Consider the following 19438-nt stretch of genomic DNA (forward strand, 5'->3'; position numbering starts at 1 on the left):
TGACATTGTTGCTAAGCAACCTCTTTGAACTTCAGCAGTTCGCTAATTAGCTAGACTTGCTAGCAGGTATCGATACTTGTATCTGTACCTCTCGACTATCCAAGTTAAAGGAATTCAGATGGGGGATTCAGCCATCAGCACTGATCCTGTGCTCATGAAGTGTAGTCAGGAAAGCACCAAAATAGTTAAAATTTCCAGTATCATCAACAGAGCTCCTGCCATACACGTCCCTCCCCGTCAAGGAAAAAAAAAAAAAAAAAAAAAAAATGGGTGTGCAAAATACTTTTAGGGTAGGACTAATCATTTGACGTGGTTATAGATCACTTTGTGGTTTGATTTTGACATTTTTTTAACACTATCCAATGCAATAGTAGTTTATTGATTGTCGCTAGTATAAACAACCAGCGCCACCTCCAGTGAGAGCTCCCCGCACCGTGACACAGCAGTGCGGGCACAGTGAGGGAGAACTACCGCTGTCGCGTGAAACTAACTTCACCACGAGACGCGGCGAACATGTCTGCATGGTGGTGCTGCGTTTTCTTCTTCTTGCGGGCGGCGGGAGTCGAGTGGCCACCAGCTCCGAGGCGCATTACCGCACGTACCATGTTGGAGTGTGGCCCACAGTTACGCACGTAGCGCGGCAACCGGATAGGCCCGATCTTGTAGCAGAAGCCCATATTATCCGATCTTCAAAATATAGCGGATCGGCAGCTTCCAAGTAGAGTGGAAACCGTCGGAGCGAGTTGCAAAGGTTTGACAGTGCCTCAATACTTATAATATAAAGGACTTTTACTCGGGACTTGTTGCGAGCACAGCACACAAGAGGTAATGGGACCATTTAACAAGCGCTTTTTGACAGGCGGCGTGGCCTTTTTGGTGACTAAAAGTGCAGCAGAGAGCAACGGCTCGGGCGGTGCGGTGAGACGACTCGATTATCTCGCATATAATGAAAGCCACGACAGCTGAGGGGCTGATTAATGGCCTCCGCCTGGCTGGCGTGGCTGCATATAGATGCAGAGCTGCTATTAGTGGCGCTGCAGATAGGAGCATAGAGTAAACAGAATCAACATGCCTGTCAACAACACGGCCGCATCCAACCCATAGAGCATCTGGTACCAGGCTGCAGTGGAACATATATAGTCTGAACCATGGCGCGCGTGGCAGCACACAAAATATGCACTTAAATGTTTTCTATTCTTGTCGGGCTTCAGGTTATTTGATCAATGCGGTCCCATCGTAACTAAAGGTCGCATTTTGGCTCCGAGGATACACTTTGCGGTGGAAAGCTGCCACTGGCTTCTCCATGTGCTAAATGACAAGACCTGAAATGTGTGCAAACCTGAAATTTTGGGACACAGACCCGGATCAAGAGGTCACCAAGAGGCACGCAAATGTCTAAAAACTGCAGTGCAGACCCAGATCTCAAACGTCATGTGTCAGTATTGCATTTGGACCAAATGCCAGGAAAGGCGGTGGTTTGGGCTCTGGAGTTTTCCGTCAATGGAGAATCCTAAATTTTGCCTCCGAGATCACGCCGTCTGGGGAGAGTGAAGCCAAGTAGAAACGTCTCCTCAGTAATGAAGACATCAGCATGGACGTCTGACTGCCTCTCAAAGTGTTTCCACTTAATTACGCGCCAGTCGTGCTTTCATGTGGCGGCGGCCAGAGGGAAACTAGGAGGAAAAAAAAAAATTGGGGAGGCCATAAAAGTGTTAAGTTGAAAGTGGTGCTTGAACGTTGAGGCTCATAATGGCTTCACATCCCAGTGGAGGATGGGAATCTTTTTGCAATTTCATGTTGGACGCTCTCCATATCATGAAGCATTAAGATTTATGGCTCTTATGCTTTGACATGAAGGGAATTTTAGATGTTTCAGACAAAAACCAGGGAAGAAAAGTGTATTAAAATGAAGCGCTAATAGAATGCAGACCTTTGCCAAGGCAGAACAATCACAAGAAAAAAATATAATCTTGCAATAAATACCATGTGTCATCTTTTTTAAAAAAATGTATATACCTGCATATAACTTTATTCCATCACAATATTCTTCTACTTTATTATATATATATTTTCATTTATGTGCATTAGTCATTGAGGAAAAAATTGCAATGAATGCGACGTGTCAAAAATTTGGCTTTATATATTTGCTTATAAGTTTATTTTAGCAAAATATTCTTCTTAGTTCTATTTTACTATTTTTTTTAATCTTGCAATAAATACCACAGGTCAATTTTTTTATTTATATATTTGCTTCATTTTATTTTACCAAAATATTCTACGTGTTTTTATTTGATTCATTTTAAAGATTCACGAAGTAGAGTGTGCATTATTCATGGGGAACAAAGTAAATCCTGCAATAAATACCACCTTCTTTATGCTTTATTTCTATCTAAATATTCTACTCGGTTATGTTTGATTCATTTTATTTAAAGACTCACTAAGATGAGCGCACATTATTCACTGGGGAAAAAAGGAATCTTGCAATACCACGTGTCAATATTTTTGACTACCATATTTCTTTATAATTTTCATTTCTTCAAAATACACAACTTGGTTAGTTTTCTTTAATTTTTTAAATACATTTTCAAGACTCATTAAGATGAGTGCACATTATTCACAAAAAAAAGAATATTATGTGTAAAAAATGTAGATTTGTACAGATTTGTACAAATATAGTATCCAAATATCCTCTTAGTCACACACACATATATATATATATATATATTAATTAATTGCAAGACTCATTCATTGGAGTGTGCATTATTCACTGAGAAAAAATACATCTTGCAATAAACACCATGTGTCAATATTTTTATTTTCATATTTGTTCATATTTTTACATGTGTGTGTGTATATATATATATATAAATATATATATTTTTTTTTCAATTTTTAATTCATTTTAAAAAGTCATTACGTTAAATTTGTGATAAATACTGTGTCAAAATGTTTTTATTTATAGTGGACATACTTATTTATATTTTTTATTTTATAAAAATATTGTTTTTAATTTGAAAAACTCTGAATGAAATAGAGTGCACATTGTTCACGGACAAAAAAATGAATGTTGCAATAAATACTATCTGTCAGTATTTTTTATTTCCATATTTGTCATTTTCAAAATATTCTACTTAATTCTATTTTCATTTTTAATAAATTGTCAAGACACATTAAGATGGGTGCACATTATTCACGGACTAAAAATAAATCTTGCAATAAATACGATGTGTCAAAATAGTTTATTATTTATGTTGGACATAATTCTTGATCATTTTGATTGAGAAGAACATTTTACTTTTTTTAAATGATTATTTTAAAAGACACGTTCAGCCGATAAAATAAGGAGACTTGACCAACAATCAGAATGAATTAGAACGTGTCATTAGAACATGTCATTAGAACACATCATTAGAACGTGTCATTACAATGTGTCATTAGAACGTGTCATTAGAACGTGTCATTAGAACGTGTCATTACAATGTGTCATTAGAACGTGTGATTAGAACGTGTCATTAGAACATGTCATTAGAACACATCATTAGAACGTGTCATTACAATGTGTCATTAGAACGTGTCAATAGAACACGTCATTAGAACACGTCATTAGAACGTGTCATTACAACGTGTCATTACAACGTGTCATTACAACGTGTCATTAGAACATGACATTAGAACGTGTCATTACAACGTGTCATTAGAACGTGTCATTAGAACGTGTCATTACAACGTGTCATTAGAACACATCATTAGAACACGTCATTAGAACACGTCATTAGAACACATCATTAGAACGTGTCAATAGAATGTGTCATTAGAACATGTCATTAGAACACGTCATTAGAACGTGTCATTACAATGTGTCATTAGAACGTGTCATTAGAACATGTCATTAGAATGTGTCATTAGAACGTGTCATTAGAATGTGTCATTAGAACGTGTCAATAGAATGTGTCATTAGAACATGTCATCTCACGACCTCCACCAAGTGCAGCGCGGAGGTCGTGTTTTTGTCGGCGTTTTCTGTTTGTTTGTGAACGTGTCATTAGAACATGTCATTAGAACACATCATTAGAACGTGTCATTACAATGTGTCATTAGAACGTGTCAATAGAACACGTCATTAGAACACGTCATTAGAACGTGTCATTACAACGTGTCATTACAACGTGTCATTACAACGTGTCATTAGAACATGACATTAGAACGTGTCATTAGAACGTGTCATTAGAACGTGTCATTAGAACGTGTCATTAGAACACATCATTAGAACACGTCATTAGAACACATCATTAGAACGTGTCAATAGAATGTGTCATTAGAACATGTCATTAGAACATGTCATTAGAACGTGTCATTACAATGTGTCATTACAACGTGTCATTAGAACATGTCATTAGAACACGTCATTAGAACGTGTCATTAGAACGTGTCAATAGAACACGTCATTAGAACACGTCATTAGAACGTGTCATTACAACGTGTCATTACAACGTGTCATTACAACGTGTCATTAGAACATGTCATTAGAACGTGTCATTAGAACATGTCATTACAACGTGTCATTAGAACGTGTCATTAGAACGTGTCATTAGAACATGTCATTAGAACACGTCATTAGAACACGTCATTAGAACACGTCATTAGAACACATCATTAGAACGTGTCAATAGAATGTGTCATTAGAACATGTCATTAGAACATGTCATTAGAACACGTCATTAGAACATGTCATTACAACGTGTCATTAGAACGTGTCATTAGAACGTGTCATTAGAACATGTCATTAGAACACGTCATTAGAACACGTCATTAGAACACGTCATTAGAACACATCATTAGAACGTGTCAATAGAATGTGTCATTAGAACATGTCATTAGAACATGTCATTAGAACACGTCATTAGAACATGTCATTAGAACATGTCATTAGAACGTGTCATTACAACGTGTCATTACAACGTGTCATTGGAACGTGTCATTAGAACGTGTCATTAGAACGTGTCAATAGAACGTGTCATTAGAACGTGTCATTGGAACGTGTCATTAGAACGTGTCATTAGAACGTGTCAATAGAATGTGTCATTAGAACGTGTCATTAGAACATGTCATTAGAACGTGTCATTAGAACGTGTCATTAGAACATGTCATTACAACGTGTCATTAGAACGTGTCATTAGAACGTGTCATTAGAACGTGTCATTAGAACGTGTCATTACAACGTGTCATTACAACATGTCATTAGAACATGTCATTAGAATGTGTCATTACAACGTGTCATTACAACGTGTCATTAGAATGTGTCATTAGAACGTGTCATTAGAACGTGTCATTGGAACGTGTCATTGGAACGTGTCATTAGAACGTGTCATTAGAACGTGTCATTAGAACGTGTCAATAGAATGTGTCATTAGAACATGTCATTAGAACGTGTCATTAGAACGTGTCATTAGAAAATGTCATTAGAACGTGTCATTAGAACGTGTCATTAGAACGTGTCATTAGAACGTGTCATTAGAACGTGTCATTAGAACTTGTCATTAGAACGTGTCATTAGAACGTGTCATTAGAACGTGTCAATAGAACGTGTCAATAGAAGATGTCATTAGAACATGTCATTAGAACGTGTCATTAGAACGTGTCATCTCACGACCTCCACCAAGTGCAGCGCGGAGGTCGTGTTTTTGTCGGCGTTTTCTGTTTGTTTGTGTTCAAAAAAACTTGAAAAGTTCTGAACGGATTTGGATGAAATTTTCAGGAATGGTCGGAAATGGGATGCGGAAGAACTGATGACATTTTGGGGGTGATCCGGATCACCGTCCAGGATTCTTTAACATTGCAAGAGACGACCATTTTCGGCATTTGTGCATAAACTCCACAAAAAAATGGTCAGAGCACTTGGACAAAAAAAATGCAGGACAAGTTTCCAACAGGTTCTACAAATTATCAAAGACTGATCCAAAAAAATGTAGCATTATTATTTTGGTGATCTGGGGGGGAACCATGGCGCTTGGCGGAGGGCTGCGCTCTCAGAGTGCTTCTCTAGTTGGGAGTAGTTTTGCATTTTGGCGAAGTCTGCTTCTAAAAATAGCAAAAGCCTCCTCAGCCTTTCTTGCAGGCTTGCTTCATCCACCGTTGGTGTTTTACGGTGGTGCTGTGGGAGGATTATTATCTACAGCGCGTTGCCGTGACATGGCCCGGCCCCCGGAGACCCTCCATGGCTGGATAGCAGCTGCACTTACACGGCGTACAGCACAAATGATGGCCTCCTCGGGAACATCCAGCAAAGCATCTTCCTTCCCCAACTAAATCTCCGTCTGACAACCATTCATCATCAGCTTACTTTGTAGTTTTTTTTGGTAAGTAGGACACACGTGGGGGCGAGAGGGGGGGTGTTCATTTTTTGTCACTTGTTTTTTTTAGGATGAACTCATCAGCACCGTTCATTTTGCTGCCGTGTTTTGCAACATACGTGTTGGTTTCAGTACCGTGGGCTAAGCGGTGGAACCAATAGTAGCAGAAGTCCACTGCCAGGAAGGCGAAGCGCCAGGTCCAGGAGGAGTCCCAGGGCAGTTCCAGCAGGCGGTAGCGGTCCCACACGTACACGTAGGCCGACAACTCGCAGCCTCGCATCAGCACCCTGAAGGGAGTCGATATGAGACACTGAGATGCGTCACACAGATGAAGGCCGTGAACCTGAAAGCACTCACAGCGGGAGTCTGGATATTATCCCCAAAGATATGGAGATGATTCCATCACCCATGTTGTACAGCGGAGCTTCTGACAGGAACATGCCAAGCACCATCTCCAGGATGATCAGCCCGATGAAGAAAGGATTGGCCTGCACACACACACACACACACACACACACACACACACACACTCATTACTCAGCATACACAGCAAAAACCGGACAGCTACCGCTGCATTTAGTTTGTCTTGGAGGACGAGCTAGAAGCTGGACTTTCATGTCTCGTCATCCATGTTTGCTTCCCAGATCTTACTGTGGAATCACTTTTTGTTCCTTTTTTTTAGGGTTTCATTTGAGCTGAAAAATTTAAACTAGAAAAAAAAACCCTACACTACGTAAACAAAAGTATATGGCCATATGATGACCGCCATGGCAGGAAGTAAAAGGAACTCTTCTACAAGATTTTAGAGTGTCTGGGAATTTTGCCATGTTGGAGTGCTTCTAGATCTTCCACATTAAAATCATCCAAGCATGCCTTCCTGGACCTTGCTTTGAGCACTGGGAACAGAAAAGGGTGTTCCCCAAAGTGTTCCCGCAAAGATAGACGTATGCAATTTTTCCAGAATTAGGATTCAGAGACGACTAAGAACTTCAGTCAAACCTTTCATTCACTCAAAGAGAGTACAGTGGATCCCTCACCACATCGCACTTTTTTAAAGATATTTTAGAATTTTGTGGCTTCACTCTATTGTGGTTAATAAAACATTACTGTTTTGTGGCCAATTATTAGTAAAAAAAAAGAAAAAAAAAGAAGCAAAGTCTATGTATTCTTGGCCTAAATTAAGCATAATAATGGCTAAATGAACTGAAATGCTGTAGTTAGCACGCTAACTCTTAGCATGTTAACACCTAGCATGATTACGCTAAGATAAAATGGCTAATGTTAATATACTAATGTTAGCATACTAGCATTGCTAACATACAAACTGTGAGCATGCTAACACCTAACACAAAAGCACTGTCTATGTTAGTTTATACTTTTGAAAATTAAAAAAAATGTAATGTTAATTTTAGCATACTAGTAATCCTAACATGATAGCCAATAGAATGCTAACAACAAACAGAAAACACTAAGTTTGTATCTTTGAAAGTAATAAAAAGAAGTTAACATGGTAATTTTAGTATGTGAATATGCTAACATGCTAGCTGTTAGCATGCTAACACCTAGCATAATAGCACTTACTTTTTATTTAAGTTTCCACATATAAAAATGTCTTAAATGCTAACATGCTAACTGCTAGCATGTTAACACTGAACATGAACACTGAACACTGTCTATGTATGTTTATACCTTTGAAAATAGGAAAAATGCTAACATGTTAATGTTAACATTCTAACAATGCTAACATGCTGATAGCATGCTAATACTAATTTCGCTGTTTATTGCTGCTTCTTACTGTTACGCTATATTAAATGGAAATTGACAGGTGCCAGACACAAGGACCAAGCGGGAAACGGCCGCTCGGCGAGTTCGTCGATTGGCTCTTTCTGTATCTTGTGTGACAAACCTGCCATAAAGACTTGTTGTTCCGGTGATCAAGTCCGGTGCTTGTGTGTCTCACCCAACATTACAGTAACACTACTGACACCTAGTGACCTGTGTAGAATACTACATATCATCACATCGTCTTTGAATGAGACTTCTGAATGCCTTATATTTGTACTTTACTTCATTTTGCCATTTTTATGCTTGAAAATGCCTCATTTCGGCAAAACGTACATAAAATGTGCTTAAATATACATATTTTAAAAATAATAATAGGCCGTATTCAACCACAATACAGTATGGTTATTTATTCATATATTTTTGAAAGACATGTCAGTCCCAAAAATACAGAAGGCATTTTTTGTACAATGTGTTCTTTGGAACGGCTATTGGTCACGTATGTTAGCCGCCGGCACTGTTCTTACATCTTTCGGTTGGAGGAAAAAAACAACGCTATCTTGAGCCAGTTGCATACAGTCCCTTTAAGAGCTGCGTCTCAGAACTTTTGCCCCAAATACAGCTCGATCTTAAAGCCACAGTTGTTTATTTGACTAAAAAACACCACCCAACACACTGGAAAGTTGAATGTCAAGATAGTGGCGGCGATGGCGTGAGCGGGGCCGTCTTTAGCCTTCAAAGAGCACACCACGAAATAAATGGTGGGAAGAAAGCAAGCCGGCAGTGTCATGCCTCTCTTTCTAAGTGCGCTGGAAACATGTAATAACATCTTAATGGCTCTGTCAAACATGGAACAAATTAGTGCAGGACGGGGTGAGCAAACAGGTCACGCTTGCTAGCTCTGCTGCTGCTGCTGAGCTTTTCTGCCAGCCACTTGCAACACACACTTGTGTTGTCATATTTTTACATGCAGGTGGTGTGTGTGTGCGTGTGTGTGTGTGTGTGTGTGTGTGTGCGCACAGGGAGTTGTGATCGCACGCTAAATTCCAACATCTGGTCGCAGCCTGCAGAGCTGCAAGCAACAAGCAACCTCACGATGGAGTGAAAAGCCCCCTTTCCTCCTGCAGGCGAGAAAGCTTACTGGATGTTTCTATTGGGAAAATGACTCATTTCTACTATTTTTTTGGCAGATGCACATTTTTTGGCTTCCAAAATGTGTTTTCTCCAAGTTTGTTTGTTGAACTACTGCTTCACGATGAATTAGAAAAAGCATTTTAATATGTTGCCTTGACTACTAGCTGCAACGTTGTATAGCAAATGCTAAGTGGACGTAATACACGATGAACGCCTAGCAGCTACTTTCACCCGCATATTACTCAGTTAAGGAATGATGTGGAATTATCTGATGGCAGTTGGGAATTACTGAATGATATCAACTATTTTGAATGTGAAATGTGAATCATTTGTATTTAGTTGAGTAGCTGCAAAGTTTACCGCTTAGATTTGATAAATGCTATATGTTTTATAGTAAGAGGTATTGATATACATGTACAATGTACGTAATACTTGGAACTATTCTCTATGTTTATAGTGGGAGGTAGCTCTTGGGGACAAAGGAGCCCACAGGCTGAACAAGTGTTATGTGTAGTATATACTGTAGTGCTATACACTGGACATGCATGTACAGCCTATTACGTACATATTCAATTTGAAATAAAATATCTATCAAATATCATAAAAACATTTCACTGCACTTTATTTTGAAAAGCGTGCACCCAAATCACCTGTCGGCACTTGACAGATAAGGAGTGGAAGGAAAGGCCGAAAGAAAGGCATCCATCCATTTTCTATACCGCTTCTCCTCTTTAGGGTGGCGGGGGTATGCTGGAGCCTATCCCAGCTGGCTTCGGGCGACAGGCGGGGGCACACCCTGGACTGGTGGCCAGCCAATCACAGTGCACATATCGACAAAGAAGCGTTCACACTCACATTCGGAGAAAACCCACACCCGCACGGGGAGAACATGCAAACTCCACACAGAGATCCAAACAAGGTCTTCCCATCTCCTGACTGGGACTGTGTGGCCAACATGCTAACCACTAGACCACCGTGCGGCCAAAATAAGCTTGGTTCCACGGGGGCTCAAACCCAGGACCTTCTGTGTGTAAAGCAGACGTGATAACCACTACACTATGGAACCTTCTGAAGAGAAAGGCAGTTCAAGTTAATTTGTGCATGTGTTGTCCAAGCCTTTGGAAAGGACCCCAATGTTGACGTTATTACCGACAGTAGATTTACATTTTTAAAACAAAAAAACTAATTCCGCCTCCCATGCAGCCCCCCACCAAAAAAATCCTCAGGGAAACCCTGAAAGTCATCATGTAACGAAAAAGTCTATGAACATCATTTAAGAAGAAAGCTGAATATTCTGAAAATAAAAAACAGCAAAAATGGGGAAGAAAAGATCTGCTCCTATGAAATAACAGTGATAACTAAGCAGCTCAGCTTGTCCTTCCTCATCTGCTTCATCCTCCCAACGAGCCTGGCTCCGCCTCCTTTGCAACGCACCTGCCAGCATTCAAGAAAAAAACAACAAACAAAAAAAAAAGCCAAACAGGAAACACATCCACGCAATAAATAGCCTCTTTTTACTGCTTTCTTCTTACTTTTGCAGGGTTTTTGTCATCTTTCTTTGGCACTAAAAATAGATTCTTATAAGTCTACTTTATATCGCTTCTGGTGGTGGTGGATAATTTCATCCTGTTTTCTCCTGACTTGGACCTCACATTTGCGGACCAGATGTCGGCGTCCCCCCCCAGCCCCATCCAGACGTCGCATGGAGGTCACGCTTGACGAAAGGTTGGCTGCAAAACAGGCTAGGCTGACAAGACACGTTTATCCCCCGCCTTTTGCTACAATCACGCCGTGGCTGAGAGCTGGCAACGTCCCACCAGACATCCGAAGAAGTCCACCACTAAAAGCTTCCATTTGGCCACGACAGCGTAAACTCAATAAAGAGACTAAAGTGTAAACAGTGCCGAGTCACCGATTGCTCCTGCAAAGCCACTTTTACTGCCGCGCAGCCCTGCGGCAACAACAAATTACTTTCAATCCCACTTAGCGAGGCCACTGCGCGTCTAGTAAAACTTCCCAACAAACACATGTAGAGCAATAATTAAAAACACTTCACACGCCGGGACGCCCAGCTGACAAGCAAAAATGCTTCACTTCACTACGGTTCATGTTAGCTTCCAAATGACAGATTTTTGAATTTCACAGCTTCAGGTTTTTCAAAAATCTATTCATTAATAAATCATGCTGTTTCGTGGTTGAATACGGCCTGTTGTTAGTCCAAAAATAGAAGCACGTTTACAAGATGTATTTTTTAACCCCAACCACCCCTAACCCCAACAGTAACCTTAACCCTAAATGAAGCATTTTCAAGCATGAAAATGAAGTAAAATATAAATAAGGCATTAAGAAGATGCATTCAAAGACGTTGTGATCCATCCATCCATCCATTTTCTTCCGCTTATCGCGGAGGCAGCAATCTCAGTAGGGAAGTCCAGACTTCCCGGTCTTTGGCCACCACTTCCAGCTCTACCGGGAGGACATCAAGGCGTTCCCAGGCCAGCTGTGAGACATAATCCCTCCAGCGTGGTCTGCCTCAGGGCCTTCTCCCGGTTGGGCATGCCAAGAACACCTCACCAGGGAGGCATCCAGACGAGATGCCCGAGCCACCTCAACTTGATCCTCTTGATGCTCTACTCTGAGCTCTGAACAGAATCGGTGACAAAGGGCAGCCTTGGCGGAGGCCAACGTTCGCTGGAAACAGGCTTGACTTACTGCAGGCAATGCGGACCAGGCTCCTGCTCTGTTATTATATGTAGTATTCTACACTGGCCACTAGGTGTCAGTAAATGTTACTGTATTGTTGGGTGAGACACACAAGCACCAGACCTGATCGGTGGAACAAAATACTTTTACTGCAGGTTTGAATGAGCTCATAGCTGGCACAACAATCTCTAACACGGGCGTCTGTTGCGGCCATACCCACGGCAAGCTTCAATTCAACTCTCAACCCCCGACATCAATTCCTGTCCACCCTCCACTCAGCTTCTGTAGCACTGGAACACGTTTACAGCAACACACACAAGTGCAAGTCTTTTTTATGTCTTAAAAGGATGGTTGGGATTTTTTGACATGAAGTTGTATGACGTCCCCATCAGCAGTGTAGTCCATCAACAGTGACTTACCCCCTACTTTGTCCCGTAAGCCAAGTTCTGGTCGGATTTCTGTGTTGAGGAACGTAGTTCCTGTCAGGTGGCGGGGCCACTTAAGCCTTTAGGCACCAGAGTGTTTTTCAGCTTTGACATGACTACAGTATTTCAAAAGGTTGTAGCTTAAAAAAGGTTAGCGATAAAAGCATACTGTCAATGAGAAATATCATCAGTATGACCCAAAGCTTATATTATCATATTATCACGTCACCAAGCTCAGAGCTTGTCAGGTCCCTGTCTCCACGATACCAGCTCATCAAAATGTCTGATCCACTTGTGATACTCTTCCTCATCTCTCAAGCAAACCCAGCCATCGTCATCGTCATTTACACTTCAGTATCTATCGAGGACGCCTGTGAATATTCTCATTCATCCAGGTTATTGTATTCTCAGGTCATAGCTATCTAGTAGCAGTGTATTTTTTGTCGAGGAGACCCCTGTCGAGGAGAGGCGCTATTTCCACGTTTTTTTTTACATTCCCGCTCCCCAGACTATTGTGTGGCATCCACGCATGTAAACACTAAAATGCAACTATTCAAATTAATAAATAAATACTATCGCAATACAATGTTGAAGGGCTCACTGGCTGCCAGCCTTTATTACTGAGAATTTGACAAAAAGTTGACGAAAAGCCAAAATGCATTAAAAAAAATGCACATTTTACAAAACATTTGAAAATGATTAAAAAGTAGGAGCTAAACTATGGACCTGGTGCATGTAAATCAGAAACACAGGATCATTTACACATTTACAGCCATGACTGCATGTGACATTTCACACTTATTTTTTATTGTTGTTCCTACAGAAGTTTCACTGTTGCAGCATGGCTGGAACAAAGCATGCAAAGTACGCATAACTGCAGATACAATCAGTTTCCATGCTGAGAAATCGCTCCTATCTGTGGCTGACAGCCGCCAAGGAAAACATCACGTCCATGTCAGACCACATTTCGTCGCATTGAGAGAAAATGATGCCCGGCGTCACAACTTTGTCCAATCCCTGCAATTTCCCTGCACATTTACTGCAATTCAATTTGTTCCTGGGCAGCGCTCAAGCGCGCACATCAACTGTCCGACCAATCAACTGTGTCCCTGGGATGCCACATCCTCACTCCCTTGTTTACTTTGTTTTCTGTTTACTGTGGACGTAACAGACATCTCTACCAGTGTGGCTGTGCAGATGTTCGTTAGTAAACCTCGCGCCGGACATCCATTTAAGCAACAAAGAACTATTCGGTTCTTTTTAGTGTGCAGAGTCTTCTATAAAAAAAAAAAATTAAAAAAAGCCAGACTAAAAGAAAAAAAATGGAAAAATCTGCAGAAATTTTACAAGAATAATTAGTAAAATTAGAAAAGTATAATTAGAAAACTATCCGGTTCTTTTTAGTCAGCCCTCTCTAAAAAGAACCAAACTTGTCATCACTAACAAATAGAACTAGACCATGACAAACGTAGAAAACAAAGAATATGGGATACGTTTCATCAGATTCTAAGACAAATAAGTAAATGTGTTCGCAATAGAGACTCTTTATATTTTCTCGGAGAAAACACCAGCTGTCGCAGAAACACTTTGGTAGCTCCCACATAAGTCTGTGACGGAATCTGATTCTTTGATTCAGAGACTTAGCCAGCAAGAAATCTGATTAGGAATTGTTGAAGAAGGCAAAACTGGCTTGTTCCACTTGCTGCACAATCTTTGCATGCCGCATTAAATCCGTCAAAGGCTTTTTTATTTCTTGGCCGTTTCTGGGCTGGGAGTAAACATTTCACAGGTGAGTTCATGTAGAAGCTTACTGATCACGTACAATAGCTACAATAGCAAGATGATTCCACCAAAGTCACTTTGTTTCCTTCCACTCGGCCTCATCTAAAGCCAAAGAACCGCTCTGGCCGACACGGCGTTCGCATTTCACAGCGTTAAAGTGCGCACGGAGGGAAAGTCGGCGGTGCCTCACATGGCCGATACCCGCTGGCTATAATTACGTGCTCCGGACACCACGTCCAATTGGCCCCCGAAGCCCAGCATTCTTCCCGACTCCACATCCGATTATACGTGGCTGGTATGTGGCGAGCGACATCCTGCTGGGATGATGTGTGACATCTCCTCTCACGTCCAGACGTCTCAATCTCAAAGGACACAAGTCTGCTTCAAATATGGAGGCACACAAACCAGAATCCCGAGGAAAACTAGAAAGTGACACTAGTTTTAACATGAATTAATAAACCATGCTGTTTTGTGGTTGAATACTGCCTATTATTATTATTATAATTATTATTATATACTGTACACTGTGTGCACAGTTATCAGGCAGTTTGCATTATTGATGACTGTTTAACATTATGACTGTCATAATGTTTTATTATTTAACAATAACAGTGCTCTTGGTAAATCTGAAATATTAATAAACCTCAAACATGAATATTTAAAGGAAGTGAAATTGAGGTTTTGGCTTTTGTTGAGAATATCTTTGTGCACAATTATTAGGTAACAAAGAAAAACAAAAATATTCCCATCTCACTACTTTATTTCCTTTTTTTAAAAAGTCAAAATGATAAACAAACACAAACTTTAAAAATAAATATTTCTGGCATTTCCAAAAACATCTAAATCCAATGAATCCATTCCAGATGCCCAAATAATACATTTTAGAGAGAATAAGTAAAGTTTTACATGCAGAAAACAACGTGAAATAATTGTAAATGAGGAATGGATGTAACTTATTGTTGATGTGGACTTCCCGTACATCCTGGCGAGATGGAATTCAACAGTGTTTCTCACCTTCTTCATCAAATTGATGCCACTCTCAACTTTTATTGGCCCCATGGCGGGTGATTTAGCAGTCACACTCCATAAAAAACGCACGGGCAGTGAGTCAGCAATGTGTGTGTGAAATGTGTGCATTTCCAATATTGCCACCCTTCTTTTCAATAACACGGAAAAGCCTTCCACCCATGGAGTCTGTCAGTTTCTTGATCATTTGGCCATCAACATTTTGTGCAGCAGCAACCAAAGCCTCCCAGTCACTGTTCAGAGAGGTGTACCTCTTTTCTTCACTGTAAATCTTACGCTTAAGGGCCCACACGTACTCAGTCAGGTTGAGGTCAGGTGAGCAAGGAGCCCATGTCATCGTTTTTGAAGACCTTTACTAGTGGAGTACTGGGATGCATGAGATGGAGCATTGTCCTGCATACAAATCATGGTCTTCTTGAAAGATGCACACTTTTTCCTGTACCACTGTGTGGAAAAAATGGTAGTACATTTGGGAGTTGAGTTTGAGTCCATCTTCAGCCTGAAAAGGCTCTCCGCCCAATTCCTCTGGTCCATCAACGGTCACTCTCATCTCATCAGTCCATAAAACTTTTGAAAAATCTGTCTTCAGCTATTTCAAAGCCTTTCAACTTGTGTGTCTTGTTCAGCAATGGTCGGGTCTCAGCCTTTCTTACCTTGGCCATGTCTCTGAGTACTGAACACCATGTGCCGTACTTCTGGACCCCCCAGGTAGATTACAGTTCAGCACTGAAGGATAATGGCTTCCTGGGAGCTTCACGTTTGATTTTTCTCAAAGATTTGGCAGTTCATTTGCATGTTTTTCTCTCGACAGGTTTTTGCTACCCTTTTGTGCACTTGGAACAAAACATTTTAGTTCTGTGGTCACGTCCTAATATCTTGGCAACTTCGACAATTTCAAGCGTGCTGCATCCCTATGAAAGATGCTTTACAGTTCTTGACTTTTCAGTCTGGCCCATTTTTCCAGAGGAAAAAAGCTGCCTAATAATTGTGCACACCTAAAAAAGGGTGTTGATCTCTTAAGGCCACACCCTCCCTCAGTACACACATGCACATCACCTGGTATGCTTAAACCAACTAGGCATTCAAGTTTATTCAGCTTAGGGTTGGAAAATACGCATAAAAATGAGAATATGATCAAAATACTCACTTGCCTAATAACTGTGCACACAGCGTCCCTAAAGAGGAGAAGCGGTATAGAAAATGGATGGATGGATGTCTACTGTATTGAGTAATATGAGTGTAGATATGACTATGAGGCTCTAATTATGTTAAACTTAATGGATTTCAATGTTCAAATCGTGTTTCTTACCTCCTCGAGAAAAATTATCGAATTGAAGAAATAACTCATGCCAAGGCAGGAAGGTGGCATCTGTGTTGATCTCGCTGCCGCATCTTGTCGCATTTTCATTGAAGGTAAAAGTAACCTTAAGTGTTTATTTATTCCTTTCACTCATCGTTCAGATTCATTTAGAATTGTTTCATGCGTGGACTACACCTGTAAGAATTGTAAAGACTGCATCTGTCTTTGTTAAACACTTGGTTGCTCTATAAAACAGACAAACCTCAGTTTTCATACGCTCCAGTTTTGGTGTAATTCGTTTTTTGTAAAAAATTCTTGCTAAAATTGCACCCCCAGTTTAAGTACAATATTGCACGTAACAAATCTGTATCATTCTGCAAAATCGAGTTCCCAATCAACGCACCCTACACATTGCTGACTCACTGCCCGTGCGTTTTTTATTGAGTGTGACTGCTAAATCACCCGCCATGGGGCCAATAAAAGTTGAGAGTGGCATCAATTTGATGAAGAAGGTGAGAAACACTGTTGAATTCCATCTCGCCAGGATGTACGGGAAGTCCACATCAACAATAAGTTACATCCATTCCTCATTTACAATTATTTCACATTGTTTTCTGCATGTAAAACTTTACTTATTCTCTCTAAAATGTATTATTTGGGCATCTGGAATGGATTCATTGGATTTAGATGTTCCGTGAACTTGCAGCATTTCTCTCACGCGGTTGTTTTTTAGGGTTTGATTGTGTCTTTTTGCCATTTGCAGCATTTTTTATTAACATGTGTTTTTGATCCTGCAGCATTTATGTGACTGAAGCATTTTTAATTTGCAGCATTTTCCCGTTGCATGTGTTTTATGGTGTTTTTTGGTTTGGAATCCTGTCCGTGTTTGGAGTGTTTGGATATTGCTGCGTCAGGAATATGAGTAGTTTTCAAAATATGCAATGTTTTCAGAGCCATTCAAAAATGACAAATTCACTTTAAATGTTGCCAGCGTGTGAGCGTACACAATGTATGCACTTAGACATACATGTGCATGTACGCATCCAATGTCTGAGGTGAACAATACATTCAAATATTTCACACGAAACAATGACAACAAGTACATCAAACTATCGCATTAATACCCAGAAAGTGTGCTACTGTAATAAGTAGCAGGAGGAACAATAACAAAGACATTGTTAAATTAATAACTAACAGCTAATCTTTGTCGATGGAGAATTACTAACACAGCTCTTTAGATTGTGTACCTATTATTGTACATTTACAGTATTTTACAAGCTATTCAGTACATAGTACATTACAAGCCATTGATTGGCTGATTGTTTTTAATTTCAAACCGTTGCATCCATTTATTTTATATTTACTCGTGTGACACACTTCCGTTCAATGAGGGGTCACGTGCGGTGTGTGCGCGAATGGGGGGGGAAAGACCCACCTGATGAACGTACTCGGGAACGTCTTCAACCTTCTCGAAGGACGACTCGTTGGGCGACAGCATGTAGAACATCGCCCGGAGCTCCGACGTTACCGAGCTGCCGAGCTGAACGTTGTCCGCCATGCTGTCTTCAGTTCACCTGCTCAGGTAAGAAGATGTTTAAAAAAAATCAAAGAAAAAAGAACCAAGACGAGGAAAGTTCGTCGTCCTCGTCGTCGCACCACAACTCGCTGTGTGTGGTCTTCCGCCAAGGCTTATTTATAAAGTCAGGCGGAGGTAAAGTGGGTCAGTTGCCTAAGAGTGATCCCGGAAGTGGAATCAAGTACCCTTAGGAGGAGTCATTCTGGAATGACACTCATAATAATGATAACAATAATAATAATAATACATGGAAATAACAATGCTGCTGCTGACGATGACTGTTGACTTTTAGCTAATCATCCCTCCAAGTTTATCTTCGCTCGAACAGGTCACGTGGCCTCCTTATTTTTGTGAGACGTCCTGTGAGTGGAAGAAGAAAGTGGCCTGTTTACATTTGATTTATGTTATTACAGTAGTTTAGTTGGGCATTTATGACCTGTTATTGTTTGCTTGTAACGTCGTGCTTACAGTGGCTCACATATATTATTATGTGAAGTCATTATTGGAGTGTGCTATAACAAATTAATGACGTCATGCTGTTATTACTATGCACGTAGCTGTTGGTTGCTTATAATGTGAAAAAACTCCCCCAACAGTTAAAAACAAAACATAGCAATGGTTTGTAATATTGTAGCTATAGAAATACATGTTGTGTTGTGTTATTGCAAACTACTACACATATATAAACTTCGGAAATCAATGTAAGTTACATTTGGAGTGTGGGAGGTTGGATCGTTTCACGTGCAAATGTGTGCATATTTAATTGATATATTGTTAATTATGCATTTTTGTGTAGATTGTGTTGTTTTTATTACACTGTTTCTCAAAATAAATAAATTTCCACTTCATCTACACTTAAGATAAACATGTTCTGCTATATACTGTATTTTTATGAAACAAAACAAAACATTCAAATTCATCTTCATCTACATTTAAGATAAATTAAAAAAAAAATGTTGTTATTATTTTGAGTGTAAATTATTAAAAACACCTCACCCATGCATTAAAGTTCGTTTCCACCACTGAAAAAAAACCATGGCAATAGTAAATAATAATTGTGAGATTAAAAAAATCGAAATTATGAGCTCAAACATTGAAATTATGAGCGAAAAGTCATAATTATGAGCTAAAAAGTCACATGAAATAAAAAGCCGAAATTATGAGCTAAAACGTCAAAATTGTGGGATTAAAAGTCACAATTATGAGCTAAAAAGTCACATTAGATAAAAAGTCCAAATTATGAGATAGAAGTCACAATTATGTGATAAAAGTCACAATTATGTGATAAAAGTCACAATTATGAGCTAAAAAGTCAGATGAGATAAAAAGTCCAAATTATGACATAAAAGTCACAATTATG

The 19438-nt window shown here is 39.9% G+C and overlaps 1 protein-coding gene and 1 non-coding gene across 3 annotated transcripts in view; both read right to left on the reverse strand.

Moving 5' to 3' along the window:
* agmo (alkylglycerol monooxygenase) overlaps window positions 1-18533 on the reverse strand; it is a 62892-nt gene extending 44359 nt beyond the window's left edge. For both annotated transcript variants that reach the window (XM_054783025.1, XM_054783026.1), the window contains exons 1-3: window positions 17938-18533; window positions 6708-6838; window positions 6486-6637 (exon numbers count right to left, since the gene is read on the reverse strand). In XM_054783025.1, the coding sequence (XP_054639000.1) occupies window positions 6486-6637; window positions 6708-6838; window positions 17938-18060 (406 nt within the window). In that variant the 5' untranslated portion in view covers window positions 18061-18533. The remainder of the gene's footprint in view (window positions 1-6485; window positions 6638-6707; window positions 6839-17937) is intronic.
* Window positions 10260-10332, reverse strand: trnav-uac (transfer RNA valine (anticodon UAC)). The gene has a single exon. It is a non-coding gene; the product is annotated as a tRNA-Val (tRNA).
* Window positions 18534-19438: the final 905 nt, after the last annotated feature.

The sequence above is a fragment of the Dunckerocampus dactyliophorus genome, chromosome 7 (genome assembly GCF_027744805.1).
Source record: "Dunckerocampus dactyliophorus isolate RoL2022-P2 chromosome 7, RoL_Ddac_1.1, whole genome shotgun sequence".
NCBI lineage: Eukaryota > Metazoa > Chordata > Actinopteri > Syngnathiformes > Syngnathidae > Dunckerocampus > Dunckerocampus dactyliophorus.